Source organism: Lithobates pipiens, unplaced genomic scaffold (assembly GCF_037356315.1).
Source record: "Lithobates pipiens isolate NorthernLeopardFrog02 unplaced genomic scaffold, aLitPip1_a1.2 Scaffold_8, whole genome shotgun sequence".
Classification (NCBI taxonomy): Eukaryota; Metazoa; Chordata; class Amphibia; order Anura; family Ranidae; genus Lithobates; species Lithobates pipiens.
In genome coordinates this window covers 429070393-429093155 of record NW_027507903.1, presented here as the reverse complement: position 1 = coordinate 429093155, position 22763 = coordinate 429070393, and the positions used below count along the sequence as shown (strand labels likewise).

At 43.5% G+C, this 22763-nt stretch overlaps 1 protein-coding gene across 2 annotated transcripts in view; it reads right to left on the bottom strand.

The window, feature by feature from the left end:
* DELE1 (DAP3 binding cell death enhancer 1) overlaps positions 1-21918 on the bottom strand; it is an 85060-nt gene extending 63142 nt beyond the window's left edge. For both annotated transcript variants that reach the window (XM_077474281.1, XM_077474282.1), the window contains exons 1-2: positions 21781-21918; positions 5451-5559 (exon numbers count right to left, since the gene is read on the bottom strand). In XM_077474281.1, the coding sequence (XP_077330407.1) occupies positions 5451-5559; positions 21781-21811 (140 nt within the window). In that variant the 5' untranslated portion in view covers positions 21812-21918. The remainder of the gene's footprint in view (positions 1-5450; positions 5560-21780) is intronic.
* Between the last annotated feature and the right edge of the window lie 845 nt (positions 21919-22763).

The window sequence follows — 22763 nt, the reverse complement described above, 5'->3', positions numbered from 1 at the left end:
CCGCCAGTAAAAGAGCTGGAAGAAGGAGCCGAGGCCTGGCAAGAAGAACCGAAGAGGGGGACAAGACCCCGAAGTCGGAAGAAGAGGCGGCGAAAGAAGACTGGGCCACCGCTAGTAAAAGAGCCAAAGGAAGAAAGCGGAGGCCCGGCAAGAAGAACCGAAGAGGGGGACAAGACCCCCGAAGTAGGAAGAAGACCCCTGGGCAGTGACGAAGAAGAAAGCCGGGCTCCTCCGCTAGTAAAAGAGCTAGCAGAAGATAGCGGAGGAGTCCGGCGAGATGACCCCCCTAGACGGAAGAAGACCCCCGGAGCTGTGCAATAAATTATTTTAAACCCTTGTGTTGTGTTTTTTTTTTTCACAGGTGAATGGGTAGGGGTACATTGTACCCCATACTCATTCACATAGGGTGGGGGGCCGGTATCTGGGGGGCCACTTATTAAAGGGGGCTCCCGGATTCCGATAAGCCCCCTGCCCGCAGACCCCGACAACCAACAGCCAGGGTTGTCGGGAAGAGGCCCTTGTCCTCATCAACATGGGGACATGGTGCTTTGGGGTGGGGGGGAGCGCGGCCCCCCTTCCCCAAAGCACCCCCCCATGTTGAGGGCACGTGGCCTGGTGCGGCTCGAGGGGGCGGGCGCTCGCTTGTGCCCACCTCCTTTCCTGACCGGCCGGGCTGCGTTCTCGGATAAGGGTCTGATATGGACTCTGGGGGGGACCCCCACGCTTTTTTATCAGCATAGGGCTTCCCCTTTAAGTCCATACCAGGTGACGGGGCCAGCGACGTGCCAATCTCGCCGCCAAAGGCGGCGACATTGACCTCCCTCGCTAGTCCCGTCTACCTGGAGCCGCGTTCAAAATGAAAGGACTTTCCTCTGTGTGTGGGAAAGTCCGTTCATTTTCAAAAGTACGGCGGACTCCCACCAAAAGTCCGGTGGACCTAGTCCGCCGAAAAAGTCCGGTTGTGTGTGGGCAGGTCCACTAGTTCGGAAAGTCCGGCGGACCTCAGCTTCAAAGTCCGGCGGTTTGTCCGCTGGCTAAGGCCGCCGGACAGTCTGATCGTGTGTACGCGGCATCTTTCAGCAAGACAGGGACCCTAAACATATGGCCAGAGCTACAACTGAATGGTTTAGATCAAAGCATAGTCATTCATTAGCATGGCCCAGTCAAAGTCCAATTGAGAATCTGTGGCAAGATCTGAAAATTACTGTTCACAGATGCTCTTCATCTAATCTTACAGAGCTTGAGCCATTTTGTAAAGAAGAACAGGCAAATATTTCACTCTCTAGATGTGCAAAGCTGGTAGAGGCAGTGGAGAGAGTTTGAGAGGTTTTTGCAGCCAGGCTGGCTGGCAGAGCCCAAAGAGAGCTATCAGGGACCAGTAGCTGGGAAGAAGACAGTTAGTAACAAGAACTTTCTACACTATAGGGACCAGCGGTCCCTGCCTGCAAATGGCAACTCACTGAGTCCTGGCTGTGTGAGTGTCAGGCCTACCCGTGTGGTGCTAGCCACACTTTTCAGATCTTTATTTGTAAAAAATATTGAAAAACATTCAAAAACATCATTTTCCTTCCACTTCACAAATATGTGCCACTTTGTCCCAGAGTTGCAAACAGAATTTAAAGTACATCTCCCAAAATATGAGTAATTCTCTTTTTTGGCAGCTGCCCCCAGAACAGGTGTCCCTGTTTGAAGATTTCCCCTTACATCTTGTTCTAGGGACAACACCAAAATGTTGGATTTCCTCACACTTTGTCTCAGTGACAACCAGGCACCAATGTCACTTAAGTAGTAAATATCTCCAGAAAGGATAAAGACAGCAATAGCAACTTGATAGGGGGACTAACCTTTTCCAAATCTCTCCAAAATAATAAAGAAAAAATGTAGCCTGCAGATACACTTTAAAATGCGTGTTACTGCAACGCAACAGTGCCAAAGGTGCCTTAAATAAAAAAGGCACATTTTTTGAAGGCTGAAGTTTAATATAGTAATATTTTGGCTTCCCTGGTTTCTTTCTGTCTCCCCACATCAACACACAATATATGTATGGGTTTAAAAACCTGTTTTCTTTACACATCTTAATTTAGATTCAGTGATATTAGTCTTTGAGGTTCAAAATGCAATGCAGGTAGATCACGGCTGGTGGGAGGGGCCAGCTGGGTGCTGTACATAGCCCTACTAAAACATCACAGCTCCCTACGTCACCACTCCTCTCAAGCGCCTGTAGCTCTGATGTAAGCAGTGGGCTAGCTCTTGCGAGGGGATAAGCAAATATCAAAATGCCTTGCTGGATTGACGTCAGTCTGGAAAAGTGGGCGTTTATAGACAGACTGCATTTGCATGCAGAACACATAAAATGCCCTCAGTAATGCCCACATGTAAATCTGAGAGTTCATGACTGAACAAACTGCAACACAGTGAAATATATAGGAAGAGAGGGACCAGAAGGCAAGATCTAGATCAGGGGTGGCAAACCAGTGGCCCAGGGGCCACATGTGGCCTGCGGAGCCCTTTGATGTGGCCTGCGTCCTCCTGCTCTGGAATGGCGGATTAGCAAGCCCAGATCGCAGGTTGCCGACCCGTCATACCACAGCATCGGTGTTGTGAATGAAGCTGGTTGTAGAGGAAGAAAACGGCTGCAGAGCAGAGCCCATAAGCCAATGCTTCCTGTACAGCGCCGGCTTTTGCCACAGGCAGAGTCTATGGCAAAGTTCAGTTAACCCATAGCACTATCCTGCACCCGCGGTGTGGGTAATCAAAGCAGTTTAGGCCCTTTTCACACAATCGGCACTACCCAATCAGACCCTCAATTCACCTCTACAGAGCGGCAGATGTAAACAGACTTTTGTCCGTTTACTCCCGCCTGCCTCCAATCCGGTCCTAAAAATCGGATAAAAAAAAATAGAAGGGAGTTTGCCCGCTTCCATCTGGGTGGATCGGACTGGAGGTCCTATAGTGTAGCCGCGACCTCCGCCCGCTCCGCTCATTGTGGCCCGCGACTGGTTACCAAGTTCTTTAAGTGACCCTTGCTCTTAAAAATGTTGGGCACCCCTGATCTAGATGATGCTGGAAAACATCCAGCCAGGAAATGAGTCCTGACTGACTTGCTGCAGCTTCTAATACATACTGTAAAAAGTGCACAGTGTGCAAAGGAATCAGTGTACGCAATATTAGTACAGAAAAAGTGCTATGGGTGCTCTTGGTGGGAAGGGGGCTCAATGATAAGTCACCTTTTTGACCCCTTTCACACAGCCATTTTTCAGGTGTTTCAGCACTAGCACTTCAATCTGTGCTTTCATACTCGAGTGGTGGGCTTGCGGGATGTTAGGAAAAGTCCTGCAAGCAGCATCTTTGGGGTGGTGGCTTAGGAGCTCTATAAATAGCACTTCCAAAACGCCTCTGCCCATTGAAATGAATGGGCAGCGCTTTGAACGCACCGCAAGGGGTGCCTGACGGGTCTTTTTTTCTTTTTTAAGGATCCATTGTCACAGGACCTTAAAAAAAAAAAAAAAAAAAAGGGCCTGCTAGCATCAGAAAAGCGCACCGGAAACACCACAAAAACTACCCGTTGCTTTATCAGCACTGCAGTGTGAAAGGGGACATATTTTTCTGTAAAAGTGAACACCTTAAAGTGGTTATAAAGGCACACATTCTGTGTGCAACAGGCCCCCCCCCCCCCCAATAATTACCTGAGCCCCCTCTCGATCCAGCAATGTCCACGAGAGCCTTACCACTCTGGGGACTCGTATTCACGATTGGCTTTTGGCAGGAGTGGGAGCCCTATGGCTCCCACTGCTGTCAATCACAGTCAGTGAGTGATTCAGGAGACAAGGGGGCGGGGCCTAGCCACTGCTCCATGCGTGAATGGACACACAGAGCCTCGGGCCTGGAGTGTGCCTGCTTGGGTGCACCCAGAGCCAGGAGTGCCGATGTGAGACCCAAAAATAGGAGGGAGGATCTGGGCTGCTCTCAATGCACAGAGCAAGTAAGTATGGCATTTAAAAAATAAATAAATAAATAAAAGGCTTTAAAATGTGTTTAAGATAAAGTTGCTTGCCTATATTATGATTCTAAGAAAGTCTGAATTTTCATACAAAATCTGTTACTACATGTCATACCTGCTCTTTTAGGGCTAGTTTATACTCGCTTCAAAACTAGGCTTTGTTAAATTGTAAATGGAAAGATCAAAGGGGGGATTTTTTTCGGTGCGTGTGTACAAATTAATACAAAAAAAGGAATAGGTACAATAAAATAAAAACATTTATTACAATGCACTTAAAATAACACTAGGCTTTGTTAAAGCTCTCTAAACGCCAGTCAAAGCCCATGTCACTAAATAAAATGGCTAACACGTTTTACACCAAATGGTGCTTAAATCGTAGCTATGATTAAGCACCATTTGGTGTGAAACGCGTTAATTGTACATGTTGGTACATGCTCTCTTGGTTGGATGTCTCCATTTTTTGGAGTGCGGCTGTCCAACATATTTTTGTTACCGGGCTTTGCCATTGACGTCTATAGAGGCTTTGAAGGCGCTTTGAAGCACCACTAAAAGTACATGGGGTATCATTTTTGAAGCAAAAGCAAAGTGTAAACAGGACTGTAAGCTAACCATTTATTTAGTGACAGGAGCTTTGACCGGCATTCAAAGAGTTTTAACAAAGCGCATCTGAAGCCTTGTTTTCAAGCAAGTGTAAACTAGCTGTTAATGTGTTGAAGTCGAAGCAAGTGTAAATGAACCCTTGTGCATTTGTTAGTTCCTGGTCTATTAGAGCTCATTTACACTTGCTTCGGCTTCAACAAACTTTTCCTAGTAATTCACATACAGTCAAACTGTTCTTTGTCACATATGTATGTATTATGTCTGATGTTTTCTGTGTCTTCTTGTATAAATGTAAAGGCTTGTTTTTGCCTGTGTCGAGTATTAATAAAAAATCATATTTGAAAAAAAAAAAAAAAAAAAAATGCTTCGGACAAGCTTTGTTAAAGCTCTCTGAACGCTAGCCAAAGCTCCTGTCACTAAATAAAATTGTTAGCTTACAGTTCTGTTTACACCTTGCTTTAAAAAGTATACCCCATGTAGCTTTAAGTTGTACTTCAAAGCCTCCATAGAAATCTATGGCAAAGCTCGCTTGAAGCCTCCCCAAAGCCTCATTGAAGACCCACAAAGCCTCATTGAAGCCCCACCAAAGCCTCATTGAAGACCCACAAAGCCTCATTGAAGCCCCACCAAAGGCTCATCGAAGCCCCACCAAAGGCTCATCGAAGCCCCACAAAGCACCGAGCAAAAGCAAGGTGTAAACAGGACTATAAGCTAACCATTTTATTTAGTGACAGGGGTTTTGACTTGCATTCGGAGAGCTTTAACAAAGCCTGTCTGAAACCTTATTTTGAAGCAAATGTAAACTAGCCCATACAGGTATTCTCGAAGAAGATCTCCATTTTAAACTTACCCTTTGCTACCCACATTCTGACCCAATGGAATAAGAGATGAAGGATTTAAAGCTTCAGTTTCTCCATGGACACATCCCTGGAAGTTGGAAGCATGACAGCGGTTCAGGGCTGGAAGTATAAAAATATAATTATTAATGTAAAGTGTACACAACTGGCATCTTAGCTTAGTATGGGTTAGTCTACACTGGCTTCCAATTCAACACACATTAAAGCGCCCACACCTTCACTGTGCTTTTTTGAAGCTTTAATGAAGCTTTGCAAATGCCCTGTGTGTGTAGGTTTTCTATTTTTTCAAAAGGGGGAAGAGATAATCTATTAATTTAAAAGTGTAGCAAATCTAATGTTGAATTAAAGCTCTTGTACCTCTGCAGGTGTGAGTAAGCAGAGCTCTGATATACGTGTATGGGAGGCTTTTGAGAAACGCTGAAGCAAGATGAAAGCGACAGGGTATCATGTTTGAAGAGCAGAGAAGCAAAGCAAATGCAACAGTCTGAACAAGGCTGTAAGGTAACCATTTTATTTAGGGACAGGTGCTACGATTGGTGTTTAGTTTACTGTGGGCGGCACAGCTAGGCTTGACGTACATGTACATCTTCCAGCATTTTGCTGGGGTGGACGGGCATATGATTTTGTCCATGGACCTGCTGAGCGGCTGTAGCCAATAACAGAGTGGTCCCACTATAAGTCGTTGATCACTGCCATTACAGTATAGTGTCTAAAGCAGTGTAAACTCCAGTATATATTCCAAACAAATAATTTTTACTGGCTGCAAAGCTGAAAGGTGCACCTGAGCCTTCTGCTCGCACAAAAACTTCATAATCGAATGCACAGTATGCACAAGTATACTATTATGAAAAAGTTTGTTTATTTCAACAGCTTAAGCTCCCCCAATCCAAAGTTGACTCACTAGAGGCAATACTTACAAATCGATATACGATGCACAATGAAAAAACGAACTGTACACTGCTATAATTGACCTTCCCTTATATCTTCACAATTACCCCGCTCTTACATTTACAAACAGCAGAAAAGGTCTCTCTGTTTCCTATAGGATGATTGGCTGTAAATATTTAATGCCCATGATTTAATGGCAGCCCTGTAAAGTATAAACTATTAATTGTATAAACCATATAAAAAGGCAGCTCTGCTAGAATTATATGACAAAAAAAATGCCGGTACTGAGTTTATATTGTGTTGTAATAACAAACTTGGTACAGTTGGTCATCTCAAGTATTTTGAGATGGGAGATGTAGCCAAAGCAATCCAGAAATAAAATGTGTAGCAGTGGTTCACTTTGTTAGCTAGCCAAGATCTAGTAAGCAAAGCAGGAAAATTACTGACATGAGAGATCGGCATACTACTCTTCATACTTCATCATACAATTAAAGGAGAAAGGCCAAAACTCTTTTGCCACTATTTCTTCTGTGGGTCACAACAGTACACTTTGCACTCTTGCGACCCGTATTCAGCTGACAGTGAGAAAAATTTGCAATCAGTGGTCTTGAATTTGGCAGGAGACCGATGCAGCATCAGACTGAGGGCTCTTTCACATGGGCGGATCCGTGCCGATTCGCCTTGTGGATATCCGCTTGCTCAGTAGGGGATCACTCCATCGATCCCTGCTGAGCAGGAAGATGACAGGTCCCTCTCTACACACTGCGCAGTGACGGACCTGTCAGAGCGCCGCTCTCCCTTATGGAAGATCGGATGACGAAGGACCAGAGTGTCCGCCGTCACCCGATCCGATGACGGATGGAAAAGTAGTTTTTTCCTCCGTCACATTTTTTCGAGCGGGTCTGATGTCAGTGGACATGTCACCGCTGACATCCGACACTCCATAGACCTCTATGGTGTGTCCGTTCAGGTCCGCCTAAAAAACTGACAGGCTCATTCGAACGGATCATTCATGTGAAAGAGGCCTAATACGCACCCTGGCATCCTTGGACATCTCTTTGTTCTTGGCCATGTCGGAGAGATTGGAATCTGACTGATCGATTGCTTCTGTGGACAGGTGTCTTTTATACAAGTAACAAGCTGAGATTAGGAGCACTCCCTTTAAGAGAGTTCTCCTAATCTCAGCTCGTTACCTGTATAGAAGACACCTGGGAGCCAGAAATCTTGCTGATTGATAAGGGATCACATACTTATTTCTCTTATTAAAATGCAAATCAGTTTATAACTTTTTTTTGTGTGTGTTTTTCAGAATTTTCTGGTACCAATAAAATGATCGACTGATTAATTCTGTCAGTGGGCAAATGTACAAAATTAGCAGGGGATCAAATACTCCTCCCCCCCCCCCCCACCCTGCATTTTGCTGCCTTGGATTAGAACAGGTGTACATTTGGCTCTCATCAAATTAGTGCAGGAAAATTAGCAGTTTTAAAGCAGAGGTTTAGCTATTTTATTTATTTAGCCCTACAGCTTTAAGGATACCACGTACCCGTAATGAAGGCTGTCGCGTGCCATGCAGGCTGCTAGATTCTGGAGAAATCCTTACTGCATAGCTGCCCTGTCCTCCACCTTTGGCTTAAAGTTCCAGTTTGCATTAGTTAAAAGCTTTGAGGTCCAGGCTGAGCTTCAATTAAAAAAAAAAAAAAAGCTCCCAAAAAAGGACCCACCCCTTGTGAATGGGGGTGAGTCTGATGAGTCACAGGATTTCCTCCCCCATTCACAGATTCTGTAACATGCAAACTGATTCGCAAGGCCAATGATGTTGTTGGATTGGAATTGGAGTCTTTTACAACAGTGTTGGAGAGGAGAATGAACAACTCCTCCCACCCACTCCACAATACGCTCGTCAGTCTGCGGAGAACCATCAGTGTCACATCCAGAATGCACCACAGAGTGACACAGGAAATAATTTTTGCCTGTGGCGATCAATATATATAAATTATTTTCTGTGAGGGCTGGAGGTGAAGATTTATTCCTGTTGTTTTTATAGTATGTTGGTTATTATCTGGAGTGGTGTATTATTTGTATTGGTAGTTTGCCATGTTATTCATTCTATATGTTATATTTTAATTGTATGGATGTTTTATTTGTAGTGTAGTTTTAGTTATTTGGTACTAATGGCTGTTATTGGTAATTTAGTTGTATTTTTGCATCTTCTTCAGTCTTTTCTGTTGCGATCTTGTGTTGTTGTTAATCACTTGTCAACTGCCTGCTGTCGTTTGACACGTGTCAGAATGGCTTCCCTGCACGTATCGCCAAAGCTGTACGGCTGCTGCTTTAAGGGGTATAGAGGGCGCGTGTGCCTACCGGTAGCAATGTCCGCTGGGCAACCGCGATCACTCCTGACAGAGCCACATGTGGTATCGCCATACTCGGGAGGAGTAGCAGAATGTATTTTGGGGTGTAATTTTTGCTATATACATGCTATGTGTTAGAAATATCTTATAAATTGACAACTTTGTGTAAAAAAAAAAAAAAGTGTTTTCATTTTTTCCCACATTTTCCAAAAACTTCTGGAAAAAAAATTAACCATTCAAAAGACTCATTATGCCTTACAGATTATACGTTGGGGTGTTAGGCTGCTTTCACACTGGGGCGGTATTCAGGCGTTACAGCGCTAAAAATAGCGCCTGTGTAGCGCCTGAAAAAAACCGGCCCCTTTCACTCCAGTGTGAAAGCCGGAGGGCTTTCACACTGGAGCGGTGCGCTGGCAGGACAGTGAAAAAAGTCCTGCTAGCCGCATCTTTGGAGCGGTGAAGGAGCGGTGAATTCACCGCTCCTAAACCGCTCCTACCCATTGAAATCAATGGGACAGCGCGGCAATACCGCCGGCAAAGCGCCGCTGCAGCAGCGCTTTGCGGGCGGTTTTAACCCTTTTTCGGCCGCTAGCGGGGGTCAAAACCACCCCCGCTAGCGACCACAGACCGCCGCTAAAACGGCGGTAAAGCGCCGCTAAAAATAGCGGCGCTTTACCGCCGACGCCCGCACCGCCCCAGTGTGAAAGGGGCCTTAGCATTCCAAAATGGGGTCATTTTATGGGCAATTCCATTGTACCGATACTCCAGGGCCTTCAAAAGTGTAATAGGTGGCTGTGAAATGAGATGTGTCATTTTTGCTCGTAGAACGTCTGAAAGTGCCACTTCAATGTTGGTGCTCTGTATGTGGCCATGCTGTGTAAAAGTCTCACACATGTGGTATCGCCGTACTCGAGAAGAGTAGCAGAATGTATTTTGGGATGTAATTTGTGGTATGCATATGCTGTGTGTGAGAAATAACCTGATGATATGACAATTTAGTAAAAATAAAATAAAAATCTTAATTTTGCAAAGAATTGTGGGAAAAAATGACAACTTAAAAAAACTCACCATGCTACTTACTTAATACCTTGGAATGTCTACTTTCTAAAAAGGGGTCATTTGGGGGGTATTTGTACTTTACTGACTTGTTATGGTCTCAAGAAATGAGATACACCTGATGTACTGAAGGCCTGATCAGAAGTGATCAATTTTCAGTGATTGGCACCATAGTTTGTAGACTCTATAACTTTCACAAAGACCAAATAATATACACTAATGTGGGTTATTTTTACCAAAGATATGTAGCAGTATAAATTTTGGCCAAAATTTATGAAGAAAAATGACTAATTAGCAACATTTTGTGACAGAAACAAAGAAAAAGGCATTTTTTTCACAAAATGTACGTTTTTTATTTTCTTATTTATAGCACACAAAAAAAAACCCAGTAGTGATTAAATACCACTAAAAGAAAGCTCTATTTGTGTGGAAAAAAGGACGCAAGTTTCATATGGGTACACTGTTGCATGACTGAGTAATTGTCATTCAAACTGTGAGAGCGCTGAAAGCTAAAAATGGATCTGGTCAGGAAGGGGGTGGGGACCTGATGCATGTGGTCAGTGGGTGCGATCGCCGCTAGCCATGTGCTATGGCGTGCACGAGAGCCAGCATGGGGATTTGTGTGTGTAAACACAGAAATCCCTGTTCTGTCAGGGGGGACGAAAACCTATAGGTTGTTCCTACCGAGTAGGAACAATGATAGGTCTCCTCCCCCAGTCAGAACACATACATTTAACCCCTTGATGGCCCCCTAGTGTTAACCCCTTCCCTAACAGTGACATTTACACAGTAATCAGTGCATTTTTATACCACTGATCGCTATATAAAATATCAACGGTTCCAAAAATGTGTCAAATCTGTCTGCCGCAATGTCACAGTACTGCTAAAAATCGCATATCACCACCATTACTAGTAAAAAAAAAAAAAAAAAAATGCCATAAATCTTTCTAGCTAAAAAAAATGCAGATTTTTACTTGTATGTGAGAAGAGTCAGAATAGGGTTGGACAGCTAGTGATTAAATTAGAGCAGCTTTCGCAAACCGCTTGCTGACCAGGGACCTACCCGTAAGTTCCCTTGTAAAGGCAAACACATGCGTCAGTCCCGCATGTAAACAGCAGTCGTCCCACACGTGAGATACCACCATGAACATCAGATCGTGGCCAGCAATTGTAGCACCAGAGCTTGTTTGTAAAGCTAAAGAGGTAACCAGTGAACGCTTTTAAAGCGTCACCTATGGATACTAGTAAAATTTACGTTGTTGGTCACTGCTGCACGGGCATGACATGTTTGGTATCTATTTACTCGGTGTAACATCATCTTTTAAAAAAAGATTTATGTATTATGGGTTTTTTATTTGCATTAAAGCGGGAGTCCGCCGGGACTCCGCGTTTTTTTTTTTTTTTTTTTTAAAAGCCAGCAGCTACAAATACTGCAGCTGCTGACTTTTAAAATAGTGACACTTACCTGTCCAGCACGCCCGCGATGTCGGCACCCGAAGCCGATCTCTAGATCGTCACTCGGGTGCTGCCGCCGCCATCTTGGGTATGGGAATCAGGAAATGGAGCCTTTCGGCTTCATTTCCCGGTTCCCTACTGCGCATGCGCGAGTCACGCTGCGCAATAAGGACGGTCCCCGCTGCCTCTGGGATCTGTGTGTTTCCCAGCAGGCAGCGGGGTACTTGCGGAAGGGGGCGGGCACTTGCGGAAAGGGGCGTAATCTACGCCCCTTTCCGCAGAGAGCTATCCCGGAAGTGGGTGCAGTTACCTGGATTATCCAGGTAACTGCACTCCCCTCCCCCCTGAAAGGTGCCAATTGTGGCGCCGGAGGGGGGGAGGATTCCGATGAGTGGAAGGTCCATTTTAGGGTGGACCTCCGCTTTAAAATGTGTATTTTTTTTCTTCAAATACTATGTGATATAAAAAAAAGTGCCACAAATCCACAAATTAATTTTATATGGCTTCTGCTTTAGAAACATGTTTGGGGGTTCTAAGAAATTTCCGAGTAAAAAATACTTGTTACATGTAAACAAAAAGTGCCAGAAAAGGCCTGGAGCGAAAGTGGTTAAACATAAAATACCTGTTGTGCAATATTTAAGTTGCTGCAGACTGTTGCTTCATTGTATATAAATGCATAAAACCTGAACACACCTTTTTCCAGTCTAACTACAATCTCAAAGGTGTTGATATCCAGCAGTAGAAACTGTTCACAGAGAAAAGTGTATGCTCACTTAGCTTAGCCAATAAGGTAAGATTGGGGTTGATTTACTAAATTCAAATCCACTCTGCACTGCACTAGGAAGTGCAATCGCTGTAGATCTGAATTGAGGGGAAGCTCTGCTGATTTCATCATCCAGTCATGCACAAGCAAAAATTTAGTTTTTTTATTTTCCTTGCATGTCCCCCTCGGATTTACAGCGATTTTAATTCTATGTGTACTTGTAGTGCACTTGTGGCTGTAAAATCCTTACATATACACAGTGAAATGATCAGGCTAAAGTACTGACCCAGCAGGCTGAAGGAAAAAAAAATCTTACAGATCACTGTACTAACACATCTGAGGACTGTCCCCTGCCAGAACAGACTGATTAGCCAATGATTGCCAGCCCTGATCGGATGCTGGCTTCCCAGCATGCTCTTTCGAAAGAAGCGTTGTACACACAAACCAAAAGTTGTCCAATTCCTGCCGAACCGGACATTTTTGGCCATGTATACCCAGCTTTGTATTGACCTGTAAGACAAAAATGTCTACTTGTGGAAGACCCCACAGAGATGTGATTGATATGAAGACTTCTGGATGCAGTGACTACTCTGCCTCTAGAATATGTTGGTTGATTGCGATACCCTTTCAAATGGGTAGCAGAAAATGAAGAAAACTTTTCAGCCTAGGCAGTTATGCTCGTTGACACAGACTGTAGAGAAAGACTTTATTCCTCCTTGTCTGTTGATGTATGCAACTGTATCCCACAGGGGTGTGGGAAAAGAACATAGTGAGCCCCCTGCAAAGCGAGAGCGATTCCTCCACCCCAAAAAGACCACACTGAATGTTAGACGGCAGTCTAAATGTCAAATCCAGAGAATCCTGGAAGTGGTCCTATACATTTAGGAGGAAAGTCTGGAGGGGCCTTTGAAACAACTGAGCCACTAGGATACAGGACAGAAGTCTTTGGCCACAGAGCATATACATAGTGAGGGAGATTTACTAAAACTGATGCAGCTGTACATAATAACCAGATTTAAAATTCTTCAATTAAGTTCTGGCAAGAAGGGTACTTTCATACTGCTCTGTAGCAAAATCGCGCTAAATCGATTTTGCTGTGTTTCAGATGCGCTTGCGGTGCATTTTTGGGTTGCCTGCTCTGTGAAAAACGCAAAAACGCACCAAAAACGCTAAATAGGGTGCATATTCACAGCGATTTCCATTAATGTCAATGGGGAGCTGCATTTTTTGGTGCAGTTTTCAAAACCCCACCAAAGATGCAGCATGCAGGACTTTTCAAAACACACTGCACCTGTAACACAGTGGTGTGAAACGTCCCATAAAGGGGAAAACATTTTCTTGCAATGAAAAAACACAGGAAAAACATCAGTGTGAAAGGGTCCTAAAACCTAGGAGCTGATTGGTTACTATGCTCAGCTGCACCAGATTCTGAGTGCTCCAGTTTTAGTAAATCTCCTCCCACTCTTCCAGAGCATGACGAGATCATTCATCTATAAACGAAAGACATCGCTGTACCTTCAAGGTTTTGTCTTGTAGTAGAAAGTTCTTTTGTTCCAGTGAACTGATAGAACTGTCTGAAGGAGTAAGCGATAACTTCTACAAGTTGATAAATCATTCAAGATCCATCAACCATTTTAGTGTGAACTGAACATGCACCCACAATTCCTCTTGTGAAGGTGTATATGGAGTAGATCATCTAGATAAATAACATTCATAATCAGTTGAAGACATAATGGTACCAAGTCTCTCCCACTACCTTGATCCTCCGTCCAGCGGAGAGCTTTATAAACTGACATTTTTTGACCCATTTCCCCAGTTTTTACTGCCAAGCAGAGATACTTCTGCAAACATTTCCAGATGGGACTATGAAGGCAAGTGGCCCTTCAATCAAGGATTGCAAATAATCACCTTGTAAAACAACTCATTCAGTTTAAAATAGAAATGAAAGATAAACCATTTGTGTACAGATGTAAAAAACAAAAAACAAATTAATACCTTTTTTTCCTTTTACATGAGTGATCATATTTCCTCTGTTTTCAGCTGCATAAGAGCTAGGGAGAGGAGAAGCAGCAGCACACTGAACTTGCCAGTGAATGGCTGTGCGACTGTGCTGCATGGGGGCATGTCTGGACAAGTCTGATCATTGGATAAGAGCAGCCTGCTTTCCCAGCATAGATAAAGAACTTACCATGGTGTGCTCTCATGCCTAGTGTAGTCAGTTTTTTTTTTTTTAAATAGGAAAGCAAGGGGATTAGCAGGAACACTAGGCATTTCACACACAGGAAGCAATACAAAGAGAACATATGTTCTCGTACAAGTACATGGTACAGCAGGCACATATCAGGAATATGAAGTGCTGGGGTAACAAACGCTTTAAGGCCTCATTGCACACTGGAAGTTTTTACAGCTGCTGTTTTTTTTTGCTTCGGATGTTTTTTTCTACAGTCAATGAACTCTCCAGCATGTTAGGCTGCTTTCACACTGCAGCGGGAGCGGCGTCGGCGGTAAAGCTTTACCGTCGTTTTAGCGGCGGTCCGCGGGCGCTAGCGGGGTGGTTTTAACCCCTGCTAGTGGCCAAAAAAGGGTTAAACCCGTATTGCCGCGGTGTCCCATTGATTTCAATGGGTAGGAGCGGTGAATACACCGCTCCTTCACCGCTCCAAAGATGCGGCTAGCAGGACTTTTTTCACCGTCCTGCCAGCGCATCGCTCCAGTGTGAAAGCCCTCCGGCTTTCACACTGGAGGGAAAGGGGCCGGTTTTTTTCAGGCGCTACACAGGCGCTATTTTTAGCGCTGTAACGCCTGAATACCGCTCCAGTGTGAAAGCAGCCTTATTCTATGTATCCATGCACACATAGGCTGTTATCAACTGTTTTTGGCTGGGGCACTTTTTGGCTGTAGAAAACCCCAAAAACTAGTGGGTTCTGAGAGGCGTTTTCCAGCTTCAAAAACACTCTAACATCAAAAACCGTTTAAGAACGCAGATAAATGTTCAAAAAATGCTGCTCACCAGCGTTTAACGGTTTTTGATTCACTGAAAAAAAGTCTGAAAAACACTAAAAAAAACTATACTGTAAAAACTTTGAAAAACTCACTGCTAAGCTACTGGCGTTTTTTGTAAGGTTAATATAATGTCCAGCATCCATGAGGCCTAAAGCTTAACTCCAGGAATTCAGCAGCTTTATAAAAAGTACAGGCATACTATGAGTTATGCTAAACGCTCTGGTCTCAGCTCCTTCAAGCGCAGAGTCGATGCAACTGCCATACCTGCCCTTCTCCTCTTTCTGCCCAATCACAGAAGCTGTTGTATTATGTGAACTCATTCACAAAATGTAAAGGCTCCTGTAAATAGGCAGCAGAGGAACGGTGGGCATAGCTGCTCTGTGTGCTTCTCTCACAGCTGGAATGTACCTGTCAGATCTGCATATAATAATATGTATATAATATATAATAGAGATAAGTCCAGGAGGAGATTTGCACCTCGTTGAACTTAACTCATATTATGCCTGCACTTTTTTACAAAGTTAAAGGGGTTGTAAAGGTTTGCGTTTTTTCACCTTAATGCATCCTATGCATTAAGGTGAAAAAACATCTGACAATACCACCCCCCCCCCCCCCCCCCGTTTTACTTACCAGAGCCCGTTCACCTGCTGCGTTCACCCATGATCTCCTCTTCGCCGCTGAGCCTGGCCGTTGATTGGCTATAGCGAATAGATTGAAAGCAGCACAGCCATTGGCTCACACTGCTGTAAATCACATTCAATGACACGGCACGCCGAGTGGCTATAGCTTCCGGCTGTATCACGGGAGCGTGCCCGCAAGAACTAACCACCATGTGAGAGAGCTCGCATGAAGGTGCTTAGTTCTTGCAGGGAGGAGCCAAGACAGCCGCCGAGGGACACCAAAAAACCAGGTACAGGACCACTCTTTGCAAAACGAGATGCAAAAAAAAAAAGACCTTTACATCCACTTTAATGAGGGCTTCTTTACAATAAAGGTTGTAGAAAAAAAAATTGGAGTTGTTTTTGAAGAGGAACCATTATCATGGCTCTCTGGTCCAGCAGATATCTTAGCAGGAGTGGCAGTGGATTTCCTTGCATCCTTTAGGAGATTTGTGATCAGGAATCTTGATGTAGGCTGGCTGTGGACCTCTAGCCTGTATTAGTAACTGGAAGTCACTTTCTGCCATTGTAAGAAGAAATCTTTAATTCTCCCTCCCATAAGGCACAAAATGTCATTGGAATTTGCAGGGCTAATCAAGGGGGTTAAAAAGGATACCCGTTTAACCCTTGCCTTTGTAGCTCATCCAATACTTCTTGGTCTGTCAACGCTTGCAGGTATATTAAAGCTGCGTTAAAAAGGTATTTACCACACAGGTCTTTTTCTAGCATAGCCTCAAGCTCTGGCCTAAACAATAAATCCTGCCTAAAGGTTGGGATACCGAGTCTCCTGACCAGGTCTGCAGGGATAAGGTTCCATTCACGCCAATTCAGGTGTGATGGCACGTGTGTGACTTTTTGCCTGATTCCAAGTGTTGGGTTTAGGGCAGCAGAACGAAGAAAAAAAAAAAACCTGACCATTTTGAAAAACTGTACCACACCAAAACAAACAGTACTCTGTTCATGTAAATTGCTAGACACATGGGGGTATCAGCACTTAAAGTGATTGTAAAGGCAATTAAAAAAAAAATACCAAACAGGTTTATACTTACCTGCTCTGTGCAATAGTTTTGCACAGAGCAGCTTCGATCCTCCTCTTCTCAAGTCCCCCATCAGCGGTCCTGACTCCTCTTCTTGGTGTGCCACCATAGAAAGCTGCTTCATATTTTGGCACACCTGCAGACTCAAACTCGAGCAATGTTGCCTGTGTCTATAGTTACAGCCCCACCATCCATTCTCTGCTCACAGGCTGCGACTGACATTAGCAGGAGCCAATGGCTGCCTTTGCTGTCTCTGAGCCAGTGAGGAGAGAGAGAGAAATAGCAGTTCTGCTGCTCTCGGGCACAGCATGGAAGAATGTGCTTAGGTAAGTATATGTTGGGGGAAGGGGAGGGCAAAACATGAGAGGTTTTTTTTACCTTAATGTAGAGAATGCATTAAGGTTAAAAAAACAGTTAGGCTTTACAAGCACTTCAAGGTTATTAGAAAAAAAATGGCTTCCTCTCCAGATCAGCCCATTCTCTGGAAATAGAGTCAGCACCCCCCACCCCTAAATGACCCTGTTTTGGAAAGTAGACACCCCAAGCCATTTGCTGAGAGGCATGTTGAGTAAATGGACTATTTTATATTTTGCCACAAGTTTCGGGAAAATAATAAAAAAAACATTTCACAAAGTTGTCACTAAATTATATAGTTCTCAAACATGCCATGGTTATATGTGAAGTTACACCCCAAAATACATTCTGCTGCTTCCACTGAGATACCACATGTGTGAGACTTTTTGGGAGCCTAACCATGTACAGGCCCCCAAAAACCAATCAGTGCCTTCAGGCTTTCTAAGGGCGTAAAATTTCAATCCTCGCTACCTATCACAGTTTTGGAGGCTATGAAATGTCAAGGATAGCACAACCCCCCCCTCCCCCCCCAAATAACTACATTTTGGAAATTAGACACCCCAAGGTATTTGCTAAGAGGCATGGTGAGTAATTTGCAGCTCTAACTTGTTTTTGAAAACGAAGAAAGATAAGAAAAATGTTTCCTTTTTCAAATTTCAAAACTTTGTGATAAAAAGCGAGATCTGCAAAATACTCACCATACCTCTCAGCAAATAGCTTGGAGCATCTACTTTCCAAAATTGGGTCATTTGGGGAGTTTTGTGCTATGTGGGTAATACATGGCCTCCAAAACTGTGATAGGCAGTGAGTAGTGAAATCAAGGCGGTGATTGGTTTTTGGGTCCTGTACGCAGCTAGACTGCCAAAAAGTCCCACACATGTGGTATCCCCATACTCAGGAGAAGCAGCAGAATTTATTTTGGGGTGTAATTCCACATATAACCATGCTATGTGTGAGCAATATATCATTTCAATGACAACTTTGTGTGATTTTTTTTTGTCATTTTTCAATCACTTATAACAAATAAATAAAATATTCAATGTGCTCAACAAGCTTCTCAGCACATTCCTTGGGGTGTCTACTTTCCAAAATGGGGTCGTTGGGGGGGGGTTTGTACTGCCCTGCCATTTTAGCACCTCAAGAAATGAGATAGGCAGTCATAAACTAAAAGCTGCGTAAATTCCAGAAAATGTACCCTAGTTTGTAGACGCTATAACTTTTGCGCAAACCAATAAATATACGCTTATTTCATTTTTTTTTTTTTTTTACCCGAGACATGTGGCTGAAAGCCTTTTGGCCTAAATATATGACTAAAATTTAGTTTAGTCTGTTGTATTTTTTTTATAACAAAAAGTAGAAAATATTATATTTTTTTCAAAATTTTCGGTCTTTTTTCATTTATATCGCCGAAAATAAAAGCAGCAGAGGTGATCAAATACTACCAAAAGAAAGCACTATTGGTGGGAAAAAAGGATGCAAGTTTAGTTTGGGTACAGCATTGCATGACCTCGCAATTGTCAGTTGAAGCGACGCAGTGCCAGATTTTAAAAGGTGCTCTGGTCAGGAAGAGGTTAAACATTTAATGCTCTTGATTTTCTATTGTGACTAAAAACTGGGGTCATGAGATTTTCTGCATTCTGTTGTTTAGACAAGTATTCTTTAACAGACAAAAATAAGGTAATATATGCAGCATACAACTCATTCTTCAGTACAGGATGGAAATGACAAAGGCTGGTAAAACTGGGTTTATTAAATACACAAATTTAAATAATTCACTCACATCTAAAAGTGCCTTATACTCCTGGCACCCGGCGTGTGTAACAGCTGCTTATGAAGGGTAATCAGCCCTGATAAAAAAAGCCGCTGTTTGCGGCGTCCAGCTCTATTCCCGGGTAGCTTGTATGGGCGGAAGTAACACGATGATGCGTGAATTATTTTAATTTGCGTATTTAATATACCCGGTTTTACTGCATTGCACAATGAAGGTTTTCCTTTGTCATTTCCAGCCATACTTATGAGGTGCATTCATGCATGAGACGTAATTTCAACAGACTCCCTAGAGGTTTACCCACATGCCTAAGAGACCATACTAGCGACTTTATACATTTTTTGTGTGTTCTGCATGTTTAATTGAATTTGATCAACCCTAAGCGCAGTAAACTGTTTTTATCAGCTTATAATAAAGCTTACCTGTAAGTAAAATGAATATCTCCTAAACGTGCACTGTTTAAAAGATATTCTAGCGAGCAGCAGCCAGAGGAGTCACCGGCGCATGTGCTCTGAAGGAAAGGCCTGTGCCGTTCCTTCAGAGTTGTGTCCCACAGCCAAGACTGTGAGTGACGTCATCATGGCTCGTCCAATCAGACAGCGGGAGACCCCGAACCCGGAGGGAAGACTGGGTGAAGATGGAAGCTTCTGCAGCAGTGACGGCATGCCGCTGGAGGGCTTTATACTAATGTAAGTCTTTCATAATTTACTAGTATGCCATGCATATTAGCACACTATGCCTTTACCTTGCTGGCTTTTGTTGTTTTATTGCCTTTACTACTAATTTAAGAAGTCTATATCTCAACACCGCTTATATCACTTTGGATGTTGGACTTGGCCATAATTAAATTATTTTGGACTTTTTAATATTTTATTTGGTGATTTATGAAGGACAGTATTTTTATTTATTTTTTTTTAAGTGCAGCACTTGTTTCACAAATTTATTTACCAATACATATTTGTTAGTGTGCTAGCAGCTAGTAGTACCTTGGAGTGCAATTCCTTTTGTTATCAATTAAAGCGGAACTCTATCCAAAAGGGTGTGGGACAGATAACTACTTTTGACCGGTACCCTCTCCCACTCTCTCCTTGCAATGTTCTGGGACATGTCACAGGTCCCAGAAGAGTGCCAGACAAATGGGGAGGAGCAGGACGACTTACTAATTCGAACCCGGCTGTGCAGCCGCAAGCTGTCACAACCGGGTACCCACACTTGCAATGCTGGCACCGCTGAGAGGCGAGGCAGAGGTGAGGCTTTGGGTGGCTGCATCACTGAACTGTGGGACAGATGAGTGTCCGTTTATTACAAGTCAGCAGCTATACTTTTTGTAACTGCTGACTTTTAATAAACACAAAAATGAGTGGAGCTCCATTTTAAGAAGTCTATATCTCAGCACCGCTCATTTCACTTTGGATGTTGGAGGTGGACATAACTAAATTATTTTATACTATTTATTATTTTATTTGGTGATTTATGAGACAATTCAAAGCAGAGGTCCACCCACTGCTGCAAAAATGAAAAGCCAGCAGCTACACATACTGCAGCTGCTGGCTTTTAATGACAGGACACTTACCTGTCCTGGAGTCCAGCGATGTCGGCACCGCAGCTGATGTGTCCATCAGCTGTCGGGTGCTGCCGTCGTCATTGCAAGTAAGGGGACCTGGTAGTGAAGCCTCACGCCGGGAACCCTACTGCGCATGCACGAGGCTCCGCTCCTCTCTCCTACAGGCCCAGCGACAGGGGGAGACGGAGGGAGCCAAGCAATGACGTCAATACCTGCGGCCGTGGCTCCTGGAAGTGGGAACAGGATACCTGTCAAAGACAGGTATCCTGTCCCCCCTTCCATGCCACAGGGACGACAAATGAGCAGAAGTTCTATTTTGGGTGGGACTCCGCTTCAATTATTTTTCAAGTGCAGTACTTGTTTCACAAGTTTATTTGCCAATACATATTTGTTGGTGTGCTAGTAGATTACTGTACCTTGCGATTTCTTTTGTTATTATTATTATACAGGATTTATATAGCACCAACAGTTTACATAGCACTTTACAACATGTGTAGACAGTACAAATACAGTACACTTTAATACAGTAGGAATCAGAGGGCCCTTTTGTTATCAATTAATGTGGCCTAAAATAAACTATAGTGTATTATTTTTACTGAAATGTTGGGTTTCGTGAACCTACTGAGTTACAAAAATAATTGGAGCTACCGCTATTTTATTCTCTAGGTCGGTGATGGCGAACCTTGGCACCCCAGATGTTTTGCAATTACATTTCCCATGATGCTCATGCACTCTGCAGTACAGTGGAGCATCATGGGAAATATAGTTCCAAAACATCTGGGGTGCCAAGGTTTGCCATCACTGCTCCAAGTTATTTGCTCCAGACAATACATTTGGAGTATTATGTAATACATTTTTTTATTTATTTTTTTTTTTTAACGTGTGCAAAAAATGCAAAAACGGCTCTGGCAGCGAATGTCCCGATTGATACAATATTACTGGGTGTCCAAACAAAATGACAGGACGCTTATCTTTAGAGCATTTAAAAATAGTTGCGAAAGGCTGATCTACTTGTTGCCGAAAATGTCCCAGGACTGGACTATGTGCCCGCGGATGGCAGCCTCACAGAGGAACATTTGGCAGGAAAACTTTGTTCCCATTTTAACAGAGATAGAAAAAACAAAACAAAAAAAAACACAACTGGCTGTCAGTGTCAATAAAGTTTTCCTATATAAAAACATTCCTTTTGCCCTGTGACTGTCTAACCTTGCCGACTCGGAGGCACTTTTCCTTGTACTGGGCAGCCTTTAGCTGTATGACCTGTCAGAGGTTGTATATTACGTCCTATAGAGACCCCTAATACAGGCTATGGGAGCCAGGCACTGTCACTAGAAAGAAAAGCCTACACAAGAATGTCTCTACCATAAGGTTAAATAAAGTCCTAGACGGTGACATGACCTCCCGGTCAGTGTTGTCACTCACCTCTCCCCAGGAGCCCCGAAATCCTCCACATTTCTGCAAACTAGCCCGTCACGGGGCTTCACGCATGCGTGCCGAGCCGCCCCCTTCACACCTACCATAGAGCCGGAGAGGGGGCGGGCCAGAGCGCCCACACAGTGAACGTCAGTACTGTATAGGCGATTGCATAATAGTAAGCACGTGGTACCGGCTGGTATTGCCAGAATGTGTATTGTGCTAATAAAACTGTGTTATTTTTTGTTTGTAATTTAAACCTACTATACAGAATGACGCATACATTGTACAAGACCCGCTGAAGGTTGGGTGACTTCATATTCAGCAGTGAGATGCATAGTTCTGCAAAAATGTATCAACTTCAGCTCTGGAAGATTTACACAAAGCTCCCAACTGTTCCTGATTTGGAGGGATTGTATAAAAAGGAAATTGGGATTTTAGCCACTACAATACAGGGCACTTTCGCCCCCTTCCTTCCCAGCCCAATTTTCAGCTTTCATCGCTCTCGTACTTTCAATGACAATTGCGCGGTCATGCTACACTGTACCCAAATTAAATTGTTATCATTTTGTTCGCACAAATAGAGCTTTATTTTGGTGGTATTTATTCACGACTTCGTTTTTTATTTTTTGCGATATAAGCAAACTATTTAAAAAAAATGTAAGCTGAAATGTATTCTGCTACATGTTTTTGGTAAAAAAAAAAAAATCGGTTAAGTGTATAATAATTGGTTTGTGTGATCACGGACATATGTACTCAAATGATCATGTACAGATGTGTGCAGATAATCACTGGGACATGTGGCTTTAGTGGACATATGTGGAGGACATGTGTTTTTATTATTTGGAGAGATGTGTTTTGGGGACGTGTGTTTTATACTAGACTGGTGATCAGTGAGTAAAAATCTGTAAAAAACAGCTCATACTCACTGATCACCAGCCGGCTGCAGCGATCTGCTCTCCTCTCCTCAGCGACGACTTCCGTGTGAGGAG